Source organism: Microtus ochrogaster, chromosome 26 (genome assembly GCF_000317375.1).
Source record: "Microtus ochrogaster isolate Prairie Vole_2 chromosome 26, MicOch1.0, whole genome shotgun sequence".
Classification (NCBI taxonomy): Eukaryota; Metazoa; Chordata; class Mammalia; order Rodentia; family Cricetidae; genus Microtus; species Microtus ochrogaster.
Genome location: NC_022025.1, coordinates 4,293,663 through 4,311,895, shown reverse-complemented (window position 1 = coordinate 4,311,895; position 18,233 = coordinate 4,293,663). Strand labels below are relative to the sequence as shown.

At 37.3% G+C, this 18,233-nt stretch overlaps 1 protein-coding gene across 5 annotated transcripts in view; it reads right to left on the bottom strand.

Moving 5' to 3' along the window:
* Positions 1-18,233, bottom strand: part of Akap9 (A-kinase anchoring protein 9) — a 132,126-nt gene that overhangs the window by 83,898 nt on the left and 29,995 nt on the right. For 4 of the 5 annotated variants that reach the window (XM_013350436.2, XM_013350435.2, XM_005358314.3 and 1 more), the window contains 7 exons: positions 14,105-14,318; positions 12,029-12,108; positions 10,588-10,720; positions 9,687-9,772; positions 7,208-7,311; positions 4,693-4,789; positions 2,316-2,408 (listed from right to left, as the gene is read on the bottom strand). In XM_013350436.2, the coding sequence (XP_013205890.1) occupies positions 2,316-2,408; positions 4,693-4,789; positions 7,208-7,311; positions 9,687-9,772; positions 10,588-10,720; positions 12,029-12,108; positions 14,105-14,318 (807 nt within the window). The remainder of the gene's footprint in view (positions 1-2,315; positions 2,409-4,692; positions 4,790-7,207; positions 7,312-9,686; positions 9,773-10,587; positions 10,721-12,028; positions 12,109-14,104; positions 14,319-18,233) is intronic. The other variant, XM_026784674.1, reaches the window with a different exon arrangement.

Here is an 18,233-nt window from a genome sequence, read left to right as displayed (position 1 = left end):
CAATAAATGTCTAGTTGTTCTCAAAAAAAGAAAAAAAAAGAAAAACCCCACAAAACTAGATAAAAAAAGTTTTAGTATTTCTTTCTTTCAAGAAAGTTTGTTATAACTTTTAGTAGTATTTTTCCAAGCTTTTTCTTCCTCTTTGCATAGAGATATGGACAGATGCAGGTGAGAAATTGCCTACAAAAAATGCAATCATACTCTACATTATAACTTGGTCATAGTCTACCTACAGAAAGCATATTTCTAAGAAATACGATTTTGAGAATTATTAAGAAATATTAAGAACAGATTTGTTATATATTATTTTAATCAATGTTTATAGGTAAATGTAAAAAGCAGCAAAGAGGCTGGGGGATGTTTGTGCAAAGCATTAATCCCAGCAATCGGGAACTTGAGGCAGTCAGATGTTTATGAGTTCTAAGTCAGCCTGGTCTACCAAGCAATTTCCAAGAGAGTCAAGGCAACAGGGAGAAATCCTGTCTTAAAAAAACCCAAATTGATTGACCAATTATTAATTATTGATTTAAAAATATATTTTCTAAAAGGGGGAAGAAGCAGCAATTATATGGGCTGGCAAGTGATTACATAGCAGGAACGGAACTCAGAATTCATCTCATAAGATCAATAAAGAACCGAGCATGTGTCACACACCTGTCATTTCATAAGATCACATGAACTGAGCATATGACACTCGCATATCATTTCATAAGATCACATGAACTGAGCATATGACACACACTTGTCATTCCATAAGATCACATGAACTGAGCATATGGCACACGCCTGTCATTTCATAAGATCCCATGAACTGAGCATATGATACACACCTGTCATTTCATAAGATCATATGAACTGAGCATACGACACACGCCTGTCATTTCAGTAGTCAGGAGGTAGAGACAAGAGGATCAGAAATGCAGTCATCTCTGTTGAGTTGTGATTTAACACACAGTTGTGATTTAACACACAGGGCCCTACCAAACAAACACAAAAAAAGAGCCCCAAAACAAAACAAAAGAAACAACGAGCTATGGATGGCAGAGTGAAAAGCTGACTATCTTTGATGGAGGAAGGTCACTGGTTAATAAACAAACTGCCTTGGCCCATTTGATAGGCCATCCCATAGGTGGGTAGAATAGACAGAACAGAAAGCTGGGAAGAAGAGGAAGTGAGGCAGACGTCAGGCCGCTGCTCTCCAGGGTAGACACGATGAAGCAAGCCACCAGGTCAGACATGCTGAATCTTTCCCGGTAAGACTGGTGCTGCACAGATTACTAAACATGGGTTAGGCAAGATAAGTCACCACCTTGTGGTGCTACACACATTAATAGAAAAGGCCAAGCAGTGTTTATATGAATACAGTTTGTGTGTCATTATTTTGGGGCATAAGCTAGCCAGGCGGCCAGGAGCCAGGCGTCAGGAACGCAGCCCACAGCTCCCACTACATTATCTTTCTCACTGCTGTTCAGTTCTAGTATGGCTTCCTAGACAATGATGGAAATGTTTCATAAAACAACTATGAACATTTATAGGAGATACCACTGCAAAGATTCAAGAAGCACAATGGACGGAAAGGTTCCCAAGAACGTTCTCTTTCCATGCCCTCCAGACCTTGATGAGGACCGTCTTAGCAGAGCCAAGAAGAGACACAGAAGATCAGAATGCTAATGCCAAAGTTCTGACATTAAACAACCGTCAACTTCAATAGTCAAGAGCCATCTTCATGGGAAAAGGAAAATCAAATTTTAAAGTTTAAGCTTATTCCCAATAGGGGATCAGAAAAATAACTTCAAAACATCATCTTTCAAAGAGCAGAAAAATGATCCTAAAATGAAATGAAAGCTAAAAATGCAAGAAAAGGTTAGAGAACTGAAACAATTTACAGAGCTGTGGATGGTCGCCATCACAGTCGGGCTTTAACCATTTTAAAGAAGGCCAGACTCCTTCATGAGGATGGATAAGAGCAGTAATATCCACAGAATCACCAACTTCAAACCAATTCTTGTGCCAGGTGTGATAATGCACACCTGTAATTACAGGATTTGGGAGCAGGGTGGTAGGAGGATGAGTTTTAGGCTGGCCTGGGTTAAATAGTAAGAAGTTGTCGAGAGAGAGAGAGAGAAACAGAAAGAGACAGACAGACAGAAAAGGCAGAATCTTAAATATTTTAATTGATATAATTATTTGACAATGTATGAGTAAATTATATAGGAAAATTATGATTCAAAATGTATTACATACCACCAATAAAATCTGCCTGCTGAAGGCTCAGAGGGAACAGAGATCATGTTCCACATCAATTATAAACCTACCTTAGCGATTTCTTCTTCTAGTCGTTCCTGATATTGTTTCTCCATCATCATGGTTATATCTCTTTCTTGCCTCCCTTCAAATCCATCAGAACACTAAATGAAAAAGCAAAACATGACATATTAATTTACAAACTGTATTACCACCTACTTTTATGCTCTTAATCTCAAAATGTTTCTAAAATATCATCTTACCAAACTTCTGGATACTTTTTAACAAAAATCAAATTTCAGTTGTTTTTAATTAAAAACATTAATTCTAATAATTCTAATAAAATATACTTACTACTGTGAAAGGGAGAAAGACATTTACACTTATAATAAACAATTCTAAGACAACTTAAGGGTATTTAAAATAAGATTATGCTTCCTTTAAGTTAAATGCCAAGTTGGGATCACATTTCTTGGTTAATATTTTTTCTTCTTCATTGTAGTTAGTTATATGATCCAATTTTCTACAAATACAAGAAAAGTTTATCAGCACACCAAACATAGGGATTTCCTGAAATGTAAAGATATTCTTAGCATCAAAGTATTTAATAAGTACGTGAATTTCTTTTTTAATGGGTTTTGTTTTATGTGCTGTTTTACATTTATTCATTTTGTGACTATGTGTGTACACAAGTATGTCACTTTAGGCATGTTATAGTCAAAAGTCAACAGGTGGAGTTATATTTTCTTCTACTATGTGTTTTATAGAGATCAAACTCAGGTCTTCGGCAGGTGCCTTAGCCTGCTGAGCCATCTTCTAGTCCTTATGGGTCATCTCAGGCATTGCTGTCTCTGGCTCAGGATACCAGTCTATCGAGTGCAGAAGTTCATGGTCAGGTGGGCTTGGCCTTCTCTGGCTTCTGTTGCTGTCCTGCCCAAGACTTTAGAGCTATTATGATCTTCCCTATTGACTCATTCACATAGGTCACAAACCAGCTCTAGGAACAGTGGGACACAATGTCCTGATTGTCTGACACAGAAGTAAAGTCTGTGGTTCTGGGCCATAGTCAGCAGTGTTGGATGCTCAGCTCACATATGGGCTACTTTGTCACTCAACCCAGGACAGCAACATGATCAAGATGTTCTCCTAACATCAAGTGTTCAGTGAGAAGGGTCCAAACAGCCACACACTCACATCAAGGTGCTTGTCAGCATCTGCAGTGTCCCCAGCTCCCATGATGTTCAGTCTACAGCATCTTTGCTGTCTTCCCCTCTTTTCCTTTCCGACTCCAGAGCTCCTCAGCCACTGGCAGCATAGACCAACACTCACCTTTTCTTCCTGAGCCTCAGGCACCTCACATTTGCTTTGAGTTTTAGACTTCAAACGTAGGGGCTTTTTAGGTCTATCACCATGAAAGAACTTGTAGGCCACATCCATAGGGGTGGAGGGTGGTTTGGAAATGGGTTCTGGGTCCCACACAGGTTTGCTCTAGCTTCTTTGGAACCTGGGGCTTCTTGAACTGTCATTGCTCCTTGGTCTCTAGGCGCTGGCTAGGGTCCTCGTCCTCCCCTTCAGAGATGGCACTTGAGAGGCACTGGCAGCAGCCACAAAGTCTCCACTTTCCCACACCACCTCAATTCTTCCTCTTGACATGCTGTTTGTCTTTCTTGCAAGAGATACCCCAGCTATGCCTGGGGGCAGCCTCCATCTCACCCACAGAACAACAATCCATGCCCACTTATGTAAATTCCTATCAAACAAATAATTCATGTGGAGTACAAGAGGATGCAGAATGTAGTCATTATTCTGTCCTTGATGCACAGAATGAGAGACAGCAATGATCTTTATTGTCTCTGAATGCAGATGAAGAACAGAGCTCTGCTGCAGATTGGAAAATCATGCACTATGCAAAGAGCTTTTATAGAAGGTATGACATCTGCCGGATGAGGACCCATCCATCACCACCATGACCTGGGATTTCAGGAATTCCTGAACACTGGACAAAAGATGGCCTGTCCTGCTTCCTACAGCAGTACGATCAGGGCACTGGAACTGATTTCCTATGCATAAGTCAGTCATATATATAAATGATGTTAAAATAAGAAAGAAAAAGACCATCAATTTGAGAGTAGGAAGGGCACACGAGGGAGACCCAAAGATGGAAAGGAACAGGACGGATGACGTAATCAATTATCACTATACTATAATCAAATGAAAAAGTCAAGACAAATTTAAATTGTTAACATATTTGGATAAGCAACCAAAACCACCACAAAGTAGACCTCACATTAACTTTCTCTTTCTCAGTGTTTTTCTCATGCTATGAAAATAAGGCAAGTTTCTTTAAATATTTTGTCTTTAGTAGACAGTTATTATAACATTCATAAAATGAGAGTAAGAAAACCAGGTTATTTAAGTGTTTAAAAATAAAGAGAATAAATATAATACCTCTGTGGTGCTGGCACTATGTTCATTTAGACAATTTCCATAGAACACTGCTTCCTGTGTATCAGATTCTTTAAACACCACTGAATCAATGCAGACCCTAAATATAAATAAAAGACAGTTACAGATGGTATTAAGGGTTTTCAGTCATTTCCAAAATTTATAGCATACATATATATACTGGGAAAGGGGGAAACAAAAAGTGATATGCCAAGTTACAGATACTGTAACTTAAATGTCTTACTTTTATACTTAAAGCAATGTAACTAAAAGAGTAGTTTTGTAGATCAACAAATAACCTGTACACAGTTTTATAGGGTATATTAAGGTATGTCTGCAGGCATTAGTTTTACAAATTTATTGAAGATACTTTATCTAGTAACAAAATAAAATCCCAATTTTATGAAAATATATTTAACACACACAAGCCTGCTAGGAGGCACGCACCAACAGTCAGAATGATCACTTACAGTGGGAATGAGGTACAGTGGCAGGAACGGAACATTCCTACTTAACATAGTTATTTTCAATTTGTTGTTTTTAATCTATCTGTGTATTCTTCAGTATATGTCTTGTTTTTACATTGTTCTATAAGGCTCTTGCCAACCCTAAGGTGGCTCCCTTAACTAAGAATTGTGCTTCCGTGCTCCCCTATCCAACCTTCCTTTATCCCAATCCTCCTTTTTCCCCAAGTTCCCCCCATCCTCCCCTTCTGCCTTATCTCTCCCCATCTCCCCTTACCCCCCTCCCACCCCACCCCCAAGATCCCAATTTTCTCCCAGGCAATTTTGTCTATTTCCCATAGCCAAGAGGATAACTATGCGTTTTTCCTTTGGTTCACCTTCTTACTTAGCTTCTTTAGGATCACCATTGTAGACTCCGTGACCCTTATTTATGGCTAGAATTACCATATTTTTCTAAAGTGCTTAGTGTACATAATAAAAATAAAGCAACATGAACATTTAGGAACACAGGAGAAGGTAAATGGAGAAAATCATAATTTTTAGCAATAAAACTCACTCCCCATTCATTTGTGACCATACTGCCTTCTTTATTACATTCTCTTATTTTTATTTTCCAATTTCTTTTTTCCCTGTTCTACTTTTCTTCCTCCTATTTTCTCTCATAGTTTTTCTGTCTAAAACGGACCATATACAAATGATGTCACTGCTGAGCTCTATAAGTTAACTTCCAGTGGCACTTCACTCTTTCCAACTGTTCAGAAATATAAACAATGTAATACCCAATATTACAGTTGAAGCTTCCATCTTTATTTATGATAAAAAAAATCTCATAGCTGTTAAGTGTAATACCTAAAATCCTGACACTACATTGGCAATGACTTCATTCTGTGTGTAACCTTTATTGGTATTTATTCCAAATTGAAAATCTCCAGTTTGGTAACACTGAATTCACTGCTGCCCTCTAGACCTGATGTGTTCACTGGTCACTTCCTCTGTGACCTCACCTTTATATGAATGCAGTCAAGTTCCACATTCTCTACTGAACACAGGATCACAGTATTTTTCTAGATGTTTCTAATAACTTCTCTATCATATGTACCAATAGTAATACTTTATTATGTTTTCCTGGTATTCTAGTAGGCAATATTACAGAAATGTGCAATGAAAGTGTTATAGAGACGTGGGCTTAAATTCCAATAGTTTATAGCCCCAGTCACTACTATCTCTTAATCATTACTCATAAATAATTTATGAATGCCATTTCACAATTACAATGAAATGCCTTAGAAAAGCCACTTTATATACAGCTCATTAATTTTTTTTTTTTTTTTTTTTTTTGGGTTTTTCGAGACAGGGTTTCTCTGTGGTTTTGGACTTTTCCCCGAGAACTAGCTCTTGTAGACCAGGCTGGTCTCAAACTCACAGAGATCCGCCTGCCTCTGCCTCCCGAGTGCTGGGATTAAAGGCGTGTGCCATCACCGCCCGGCTCATCTCATTAATTTTTAAAAAATCAATTTAAAGGTATATCAAAGGCATTCAATATCATTAGGCACCTCCTAGCATTTGCATTGTAGCAGAGTCAATGGCCTCACCTTCCCTGAGGCCCCTTCTCCTCCAAATTTCCTTTCTGCTTTCATATCACAATGTATTCTTTTGCCCCTCCTTCACCTTCCCCAGCAACAATGTCTGTTCTCAGTTCCTATGCCCCCACAAACACAAGACATAAAACTCACAAATAGAAATGATTTTTAGTATAGAAAGTAGCATTATGAAAAATAAAGTTAACCAAGACAAGTTCAATATTCAAATAACACCTAGATGAAATCAAGATCAACATCTAATAAAAATTGGAGTGCAAGCAAAAGATTTTTAAAAATTAGTCTAATTAATGATAAAAATTATCAACCCTTCCTATAGTATACTTATATGGACAAATTTCATACACAGTACAACTTTTAAGACAAAATACAAATTTAAGACAAATACAAGATAAAATGTGTTTACTGAACAGACAGCAGCATTGACCCTATTCTGATCAAGTGCACACGCTATACCTTTCATTGCAGAGGTTTACATCAGTTGCAGCATCTTCAGGTTTTCTCACCAATATTGTTTCTTCTGATGTATGTTCGTCAACGTTTTGTGTGTCATTTTCATCCTATGTAAGTTGGTGTAAAGGCAGAGAAGACAAGAAAAAGAGAAAACCTGTCATCTTAGAAATAGCAAGTCCTACTTCGATACTTGTACAAAATGAAACAGAAACATTTGGGCATGATGTTAGACCCACAGGGTACCTGAGGTTTTTTTTTTTGTTGTTGTTGTTTTATTTTTAGTTCATTATTAAATAAAGCCAGACGAGATGAATATAGGATGCTATCAAAACCAGTGAGTAACAGGATACAAACTATGCTCCAAAGGCTATTTCAATTGGTCACTATTCTATTAGTAACAGGATACAAACTATGCTTTCTTGTATGTCTATGTGTGTGATTATGTGCATGTACATGCATGTTGGTGCATATACATGTTATATGGGGGTGCATCGGCATGGAAGTCAGAGGTCAATAGCAGATGTTTTCCTCTTTCAGTCTCTCAGTTTTTTAGACAGTTTCTCAACATATTTGGAACTTGTCATTTAGGCTAGGCTGGTTGGGAAGCTGGCTAGCCCCAGGGAATACTCCTGTGTCTACCTCCCCAAAACTGGCATTACAGGACATGCCACCTCTTATAGTGCTTGGAGGAATTAAGCTCAGGTCCTCTTCTTGTACAACAAGTTCTTTACCGAGACATGCTCCAGCCCCCTGAGTATGTCTGAAAGGGAACTCTTACCTAGTACTTCCTAGTGGGAAAAATAAAAAAACGATCAGATAATATCATAACTTTACAGACTAATATTTTACTATCTTTACTCAATTCATTCACAAACATTGACTGAGCCTTTACCATGTGCAATTCAAATGCTGTGCTGACAGGAAAAACTGAACACAGGATTCTCTGATTTCAAAGTTTGTAATTTTGTGGCAGAGGTAGATTAGTAAACAAGTATAATAAAATAAAAAGTCATGTGATACAAATAGATGCTTAACAGAGAACATTAAAACATGAAAGAAAAAAGGGTAACCAGGCATCTAGGCTAAGGGAAGTTCAGAGGAACAGAGGGAAGGATGTCTATGCCTAGGAAGGCAGGAGAAGATGACAAAAGAAGGGAACACTTAAACCAACTCTAACAAGAAACAGGTACACATCAAAAAGAATGGTGAAGGATGGGTACCACTGGGGAAAAGGAATAGCATTGCAACAAAGCCCAGGAGTGAGAGCTTGGGTTCATCTGGCTGGGGCAATGATGCTCTGCAGTCCTGACCTCATCCCGAGGGACTTGGGATGTTTCTGCAGTTACAGCTAATTTGCTGGGTTAAACCATTCATTACCCAATGTGCAAAGAAGAGTTTGGAAAGCAGTTTTGAGAAAGACCGGCTGATAAGCTTTTCTCTTGGTAGTAATTAAAACACCTATCAAAGAGCTTTCTGCGCTACTACAGACTTGCCTGAATGGTAACTGTGAGTTACCATTGCTACACAGAGAAGTTTTACCGTCTGGTCAGTGTAAAAACTTTTGGTTGATTATCTACCACTGGAGAGAAAACTTTGGACTCCTAGGCTCAGGTGAGCGCTGTTGGTACACAATTTGAACATGGTATCACACTCACACTGAAGAATCACAGTGTTTCAGGTGATTCTCCTGAGAGAGGACACATGCACCTCCTTTCCTCGGGACTTTGGCCGTGCATCCTTTCAACAACTTCCAAACCAAAATTGGCCATGTGTCCTTTTGCTGTGATGGGTCCTAGCCCTATATACAACTAAAAATCTTGAAAATTTACCCTAGCATTTTAGCAGAACTGAATGACAAAAACTACCTCAAATAGTCTCTTTTGCCATTTTTTCCTACAACTTAAAAATAAGAACATTAATCACTGACAATATTTGCTGTATTTTTGTGATATGCCTATTAAGTTATATTATGTTGTATATATCATCTGATTTTTAAGAACGCATTATAAAATAACTAAAACAGAAGAAAATTGATACATATGGATGATGTGTGATAATATTAGTTATGTGCAAAACAAAGTAATTATCTTTAAAATATATAAACAGACCCATTGCCTTAAAAAAATATTACATGTAACAGGTTGACAATGTGGACTGCTGTCCTACAATGTGTCCTGGTTCAAACTCCGGTAAACAATACAAGGAAAAACATTTAAACAATGAAATACAACTGTTTCATTTCCTTTAACATTTAACATTCATATATATTTCATCATGACTTAAAAAACCATCTCAAAGAGTTACATAGCATTCAATTTCTGGAAATTTCTTTGGCTCCCTGATATAAATGCTCTAACACAAACATATAAATGGTTAGTATTTCTAGTATCCTTTCCCATGTCCACTTATTTTAGACCTTCTTGACTGACAGAACAGTGGGCAATAAAACAAATGCAAACTCCTTATGTTCTATCCCACAGACCTTGCTTAACCGCGTCTGCAGTACCACAAGCTTGCTGTATTCATCTGATAATTTACTGAGAAGGGTTTGCACGTGACCTTGAAAATCTGGGGAAAAACAATTATAATTTTAGTTCACAATACAAGTTTGTCTTTTTAAAAAAGTATGGTTTACCTACTTACAAGTTTAGTGAAAAAAGTCTGATAGCATATATCAAACCCATATATCAAGCAATAAAAAATTTTAAAAATCATTACTGTGAAATAAGTGGTATAACATTCACTTGAAAACTTCATCCCAAGATACATTAGTTTCTGTAGCTATTTATTAGTGGGTTGCTTATTACCTATACAAATATACTGGGAACATACATCTGTAAAGGAACACCAAGAAATTCAAGATGTAATATGAAGAAAGTTGTCTCTTTCTTTCTTTAGCCCTGGTTGGTCTAAATTCCAGAGATCCACCTGCCTCTGTCTCTTGAGCATGAGTATTGAGAACAAGGTTTGCATCATGACACCTGGCAAAGGATAGCTCTTAATCTATCTCACTTCTCAACTGTTTTGTTATTCATTTTTAAAGTTATAAAACATAAATTTAAACTTAATAAACTCAGTAATTTTTTAAAGATTTAAAAGCATCTACAGTTAGAATCATTAACAGACAGAATTAGAATACTGAAATAGGTGGGAATGGAGAAATAAAGCAGAAAGAAAGAAAAAGAGTGGAATGTTTAAATCATCCGGAGTACAACTGTCACACTACACAGCCTAAGAGTATATAATAAATATAAATTCCATGCCTAAAGATAAGACACTAAGACAGAAAACACATCTATAATTAATGTAGGATTAAAGCTATGTTTATAAGCAATTTACCTGAGCAAATTAAATACTGTTTAATAGTATGGTAAGCTTTTTACCTTCAACTTGGTATCTATACTCTTGTAATTTTAGATTTCGATTTTGATTGTAAACATTAGAATTCTCTTTCTCTTCTATATTCATTTCATATTTTAAAGGAGTATAGTGTTCATCAAGAAAACTGTTCAGACTCTGTTAAGAAAATTGAATATTTTAAATTAAAAGTTTGTTTTTTTCTAAATATTATAAAACATTATCAACCTAAAGGTGAAAGGTCAAAATAGTATGAATGGAATCTTAATTCCCTCTTCCTCCACATGTGAAATCAATCTGCAGAAAAACCACGTTTCTCTTTGACATGAAATTATTCTTTTATCAGGAAGAGATTGATAATCTTAATTACACAAAATAATGTGCTTTTTTTCCTGTTTCCTTTTAACACTGGAATATATCATGAAGTGTAAGTGTTCACTCCCTACCATCGTTCCTACTGTCTACCTTGAAAATATCTCATACTATGTCAAGTATTCTTGAACAACCTTCACAAAGTGAGAGGTTCAAAATGACAATTACAGAGGTCTGCCAAACCCAGCAAAATGAGTATATATCAAGGAAGAGATTGTGCTAGTATCCTTTCTATGATATGCAAGTGTGTGCTTGGTCTGCACATACATGAAGTTAAAAATACCCAGCACAAAGTTCTCCAGAACAACTGATAATCCACTAGAACTGAAAATACGATTTCATGTTCTGTAACTTGATAAGCCATCCCAGTTAGTTTTCCTTTTGTCCTTCACACAATTGGAAATAAACACCAATGATTTAAAAGATTTAAAAACCAAGTAGTTTATTGCTGCTATTTCTTGCAAGTTTAAAAGTTAAACCACACTGCCAGCAGCTGAGCATATTTCCAGCCCAGTCCCATGGTAGCACTGATCCCTTGGCACCCTTCATGAACCAACTGGGTCCCAGAAAAGTTAACTGCTGCCTCTTTGAGAAGAGCAATGCTTATGCTATCCGCTAGGCTAGAGGTATATAAATTTCTTTGTTATTTTTCTGCACTGACAGAGATTGAATCCAAGATCTTAAATGGAACCGGCAAGCTCTGAGTCACTGATCACATCCAAATTGGCTATCGGTAAAAAGCCAAATGTTCATTTAAAATTTAGTACTCAGGAATACTTTCTAAGTAAAGTTCTATATATAAGATTCAGGAAAACATGGGTGGAAGATTCTGCTTATTAAATCAGGAGCAATTTAGACTTTGACAGTTCTCGTCCAAACCTTCCTTCCCCATTCTTTTTTTTTTTTCTTTTTCTTTTCTGGTTTTATGAGACAACGTTTTTCTGTTGCTTTGGAGCCTGTCCTGGAACTAGGTCTTGTAGACTAAGCTGGTCTCGAACCCCAAAGAGATCCGCATGTCTCTGCCTCTCAAGTGCTGGGATTAAAGGCCTGCGCCACCACTGCCCAGCTAAAACCCCTTTTAAAGGACCATTTTACCTCTGAAATAGAACAGCACTCCTCAGACACTGCCTTCTCAAGTCGTCCAATGAGCACAGGCAAAGGCTCTTTATGACCGCCTAGCAGGAAACATGCCACGTGTGAGCCATTCACTGTACATGTGGAAGCAATCCTGTCCTATTTAACCGTTTCAACTAGAAGCTTCCCCAAAATAAGACACATTTTAATTTCTTCCAAATTTATTTTCCATTATGTAATTTAACTGCCTCAATAAATTTCTAAGATTTGCAATTTCTATTCTATAAAAGGGTATAGAGCAGTGACCTATACCGTGATGCAAGAAATACATCTACATACTTATCCATTAAGTACATCATTGCAAAACTCAAATAAAACTTCCACAATTGACTCTTTAGTTTTTTGCACAGGAACACACACAGTTCAGTGGTTGGGTACTTTGATCAGCATGTGCAGGTCCTGGGTTTTAGCCTTAGAGTGACAAAATTAAGTTAATTATTAAAATAAAAATTTTAAAAATGTTTACCATTCTCTTCTCCTCTTCAGAAACACTTTGAACTACTCACTGAACTGTTTTATCACCTCCTAAGAGAACAACCAAGCGTCAACAGAAAACACTGGGTAGGTTTTCTGAAGACAGTATATCAATATAAACAAAGTGCACAAATACAAGTAAAATCTTACTGAATTAAAAACAAACAAACAAACAAACAAAGAACTCTTGAAATAAAAACCTGGCATCATTCTTTAAATGACTCTTGAAATCTTACTTTTTTCAAGAGAGCAATTCAGCTAGACCTTTAAGAAGAATCTCATTCCTTATGGTAAATATGGGAGCCAAAGGCAGCTAAATGACAGGAGGCCCTCAACTGCAGCAACAACAGAACAGGCTCCACCTTCCACTGTGACTTCTAGAATGTACTTTCCACAGTGCCATCAAGGTTTCCTGCTCACCCTCCATCTCCAGATGTCACTCTGTTCTTGGGGTGGGGGCCTCCGGTCTTCTTCCGTGGTGATTCTATTTATTATTTCCAGCCTAGAAGTCTGCCCTGGGTTTTGGACTTCCCCTTTCAACTCATTAGTATTACTTCTTTTCCTAGTTAGCACACATACTTAACTTCTATGTTCTAAACTGACTTTCTTATTTGTCTATGGTCTGCTCCCCTTTTTAAGTGAAATCACCTTCATGCGGGTACATAGGTAAGAAACTGGAAGGTCAGTCTCAGCCCTCTCACCCTCACCGCTGCTATAGACTGCCAGAATGGCATGGAGTTTCCACTGTTAATCTCCACTCACATTTCCCGTCCATGCTCAAGGGTATTTAGCTCAACATTATTGGGACTATGGCTAAGGTTGTTTAACTCATCTTTTCATTAATTATTTCATTTTTCCCAGTTAATCAAACTGGTGTCATCTTAAATAAAAATATTACCGTTGCTTCCTCTATTTAACAGTCCTGCCGTAGGTCTGTCTGATCAGTAGGAGGAAGCTTAAGCATGCTTTACTCAAGACATAGGATTCTAACCAGACACTTGCCACTCTGCAGCAGAGGGTTCTCACCAGGCACTTGCCACTCTGCAGCAGAGGGTTCTCACCAGGCACTTCCCACTCTGCAGCGTATCTCCCACTACTTTCTTATGCAACTTTGAATTTTTAGTTCTTCAAAATGGATCCCCAAACTTTGACCCAATTGCTCCTGTCTCGGTGTCACAGGAAACACTAAACTTCTCACCTCTCTCTCCCACTCTGCATTCATCCCGGATCAAATGGATTTAGTCTGATATACTTCAAATTACAATGCAGCCGATCAATAGAATATGCCCTGGACAGATGTGCTAATGTCTCTATAGTGGTGACCCGGCATGTATGTAAAGCAGGGTTTACAAGTTGTCAGTCTTGTCGCCTGACATTCCAGGCACTTCCTGACTGGATGATACTTCCATGGTAAAACGATGCAGTGATTTTTGCTTTCTTGGGTACCTCAATGCTAGGAAGCCCAGGTATGGGATGGAAAGCCACCTTATCCCATGGGCCGGAGACAAGAACAGAGTTACAGACTGCTTACTTGTGTCATGGACATGGTCAGAAGCTGTTTACCTGTTTCTTGTGTCTGAAGAGCCTGCAGCTGGCACTGGTGCATTTTTTGAAGCTCATCCATCTTTTTCTCTTGAGCAGAAACAAGCTCGTCTCTGAGGCTACAAAGAGCTTCGTCTCTTTGCTTTTCCATATATTCACGCACCTGATCTGCATGAGCTGAATAAACAAGGGAAAGGCAAATCCGTTGGGCTTCCATCTGCAGCCTTAAATCATCCTTAAAGTGAACAGATATAAATATTAGAAAAAGTTAAAATTACAGTTTAACTTCTATTTCTTCACATGCACTGAACTTCAAAGGAGAAAAACTCTTTAGAGGTTTACATTTTCTTATGAAGAAACTGGTCTGCTTCAGCCATCCTCCAGATGCACTGGCCTACCTGTGTCTCTCACATTATCGCAATGTAATAATAAATTGGGATACTTACTATAACTAACAAGATTTTAATTTTTTAAATAATATTTACATGCTAAAACGATAATAAACACCAATGTACTCAAAACTCAAATTAATAAATAGTGATAAGTTTCTGTTTATTCTGTTTTCTTTTTATCTCTTTAGATTTAGAAAGAAAACATTAGAGACAAAATTTAATTCATGATGTTTGATTATTCCTTGACCACAAGTAACTGTTACCAAAAATTTGGAATGTATCTACTCTCATTTCCCAGTGTACATGTAAACAGCATATTATACTGAGTATTTGTGTATTTACATAAGTGGCATTTATGTTGCAAATTTCTTTGCATTCCATATCAATATCCTTCTGCTATCAATCCACATAGATGACAGGTTAAATTAATTTAGTGTAGTATAAATGAACCACAATTGGTCCATTTTCCTTTCTGGATCACTGGTAAGCATGGGGTATTTTCAATCAAAAGGCAGTAAATTATTACATAGATCCACCTAAGACAAATGAGGAAATGGTTCAATGGAGAGCTGCCCAGCATGTGTCAATCATCTGGAATGTCCTCTGACCTTTGATTCAGGAAGTCTACAAAATACTAGTTCAAGCCTGTTTCTAATCGCTGCTGCTGTCCAGTGTCCACACTCATCCACACAGGAATGTAACTGCTGCTCATAGTTAATACACAGGCGTAACTTTAGTAGATCTTGCCAACTGATTTTTTTACAAATATAATTGAATTAATTTTAATTATAATAAAAAATGTGAATGCTCACATCCTTGCATCCCTATCAGTAAGTCAGAGTTACTTTGCCAGTGTGCTAGGGATAAATACTATTTCACGCATATGACTTTGTTAGGTTAAGACTTGTTATGCTGTCATTTTGGTTTCTAAGACACATATCTGTTCATATTTTTGGTTCTTTAAATTCTTTATATTTCCTCATGTATTTACACCATCTTTATAGTCCACTGTTTATAATGTGGAAATATCTGATCCAAATCATTAAGCCTGTTTTAGGTACTGTTCATAAAAGAGACATGATAAATTTCTTAATGCTTTCCTTTGAGTTTGTTCTTTCTAATTAAAGCTTTCCTCTCTCTTAACTTTCTTACGTGTATGTCTTTAGCTAACACAGAGTTAATTTTTCCTAAAGAGGAAGGACCTAATTCTCCAACTTCTCACCTTTAATGTAAAAATCAGTTGTCATAAAGCAATTATTGAATTTTATGAGCTTTCCCTGCTATCTTGGCTTATTGATTTAAGTCTCTTCTCAAATATTACCTCACCAGAATAGCCTCCCCTATACTTTGTACAAAAAAAAAAAAAAAAAAAAAAAAAAAAACTTTGGGATATCGGGATATTCCTTTACATTGAAGAATGTAAAGACCAGAGCAGGGGTGGGCGGTGGAAGCAGAGGCAGGTGGATCTCTGTGAGTTCAAGGCCAGCCTGGTCTACAAGAGCTAGTTCTAGGACAGGCTCCAAAACTACAGAGAAACCCTGTCTCAACAAACAAATAAAACATACAAAACAAACAAACAAAAAAACCCTGACCAGAGCAGGGTAATGTATACCAGGGTATACCAGGTCTTTAGTGTCTTATATAAGTTTCAAACATCTTATCTATGATTAACATTTTGTCTCACTTGTCATAACCTTGCTCACGTCTTAGTCATATTATACTGACTAGGTAGGAACTATAAAAACACGGTTGGAGAGCAAAGCTGGTAACTTGTTTTCACTGGGAATGCTTCTAGACACTGCAGAGACCGCTGCCACCCTTAGCAAATGTCCCTTCTATCCCCGACTTCCTATAGTTTTCTTTGCTTTCCTACTCTTCTGATTTGTTTTTTGTTCCTTTCTAAATTTAAAACTACAAATGAGAGATTCTTTCCTAACAGAATTTAAAATGGATGTGGAAATTAAATAAACACAATTTTCAGGTGCTGAACAATTCTTCCATTCTTTGGATAGCCTGGTAATATTTTATGAAGAATCCATTCAGCTTCATTCCTAAGTGTGATTAGTCTGTAACATTCTTTTCATGAACTATTCTTGCCTGGTCTGTATTTCAATACAAACCAGCCTCACAGGAGCTCTGTCTGTCTTCCTTCCTTGCTCCACAGATTCCCTTTTAAATCCTATTTAGTACCTAAACGGCCACTGAGAATTTGTGAAATCCACTTGTACAATGGTCACGGTGCAGCAGTGTTAGCTGGAGAGGTGAAAAGGAAGCCTGGTTACAGTTCCAGATCCTGTAATGGTTACTGGCTCACTAAGACTTTGTACTTCCATTTGAGTTAGCTTCAGCAATTTCTATTTCATCAGTAGAGTTTATTTATAGTACTCATTTCCTATTTTAAAATCCTTGCGGTATCTGTACTTGGGTTTTGATTTCATTCTTCCTTTTGTATGTGGTTTCTCCCTTGATATTCTTGTAGATCTAAAATTGCAACCTACTGATCTTTTCAAACGATCAAAGTTCATCAAAGCTTTCCCTTTTGTTTATTCAAAATTCATTTATTTCTGTTATAAATTTGCTAATATTTTCTAGCTACTTCCTTTAAATGTGGAGACTTGGATGCTATTTTATCTTTTTCAATAGCTTACCTCATTTTCAGTATTTATTAAACCGGCATGTTTAGGTTCTAGAGAGATAACTCAGTGGTTTAGAGTATGGACTGACTGTCTTCCAGGAAACCCAAGTTCATTTCCCCAGTCCCTACCTCACAGCCTCACAGCCAACAGTAACTCCATTTTCAGGGAAGTTAATGTCCTCTTCTGGCTTCTGAGGTTATTCACATGTCATGTATGCTCACCAGGGCACACATGTTAAGTAAAAGTAGTTGGTGCACATAAGGCTAATATTGTCCTTTCTATGTCATGCAACATGTTAGTGTGCTTAAAAATAGTCTTGTCTCTTGTACATCAGTCCTTAGAAATCAACTATAAACCACTTAAATTAAATTTCAATAAATTTTCACCATGAACTAAATTAGTTATATATACAGCAAACTGATATTTCATATTAATCATTTCCCATTCAGAAATGAAAGTTTTCAGTTATTCAGATCCCATTGTCCTTCATTCATGCTCTGCAGGGATGTTCATTGTTTCTATGTTAAGAAGAGGTCTTGCTACTTGTTCAGTCTGGCTTTGAATTCGCCATCTGCTCCCTGTGCTCCTGAGCGCTGAGAGGATGGCATATGCCACCACACCCAGGCTGTTAGACATTAAGTCTTTCCCTTTGTTTCTTATTAAATTATACCTGTCAATTATGACAGTTAACTGTCTTTCTCTCCGTTAATATCATGTATCATTTTGTCTTTACAATGCTTAGGACTTTAGAAAATGTCAGACAGTAAATGACAAAGTTAGGCTCATCTTTCTCTTCTTGCTAAGTTTCCTTTGTTTCACTCTTCAAATCTGAAAAAAGGAGTTTATTTCCTTTTAAAAACTGTACTGTTTTGTATCGATTTCTTCCAGGTACTGCAGTTTCGGCACACAGGGCATTAAGGAAGGCAGACCAGCAGTTCCACCTGTGGTTCTTATGCTTCAGTATCTCTTCAAATTCAAACACACTTCTCTCAGTGTGAGAAATGATCCATTCCTGCCACACCCGTGGCTACCTCACACGCCAACACTGGAGACTTTCTACAATGTCTTTCTTTCTCCTTCTACCTCACACGCCAACACTGGAGACTTTCTACAATGTCTTTC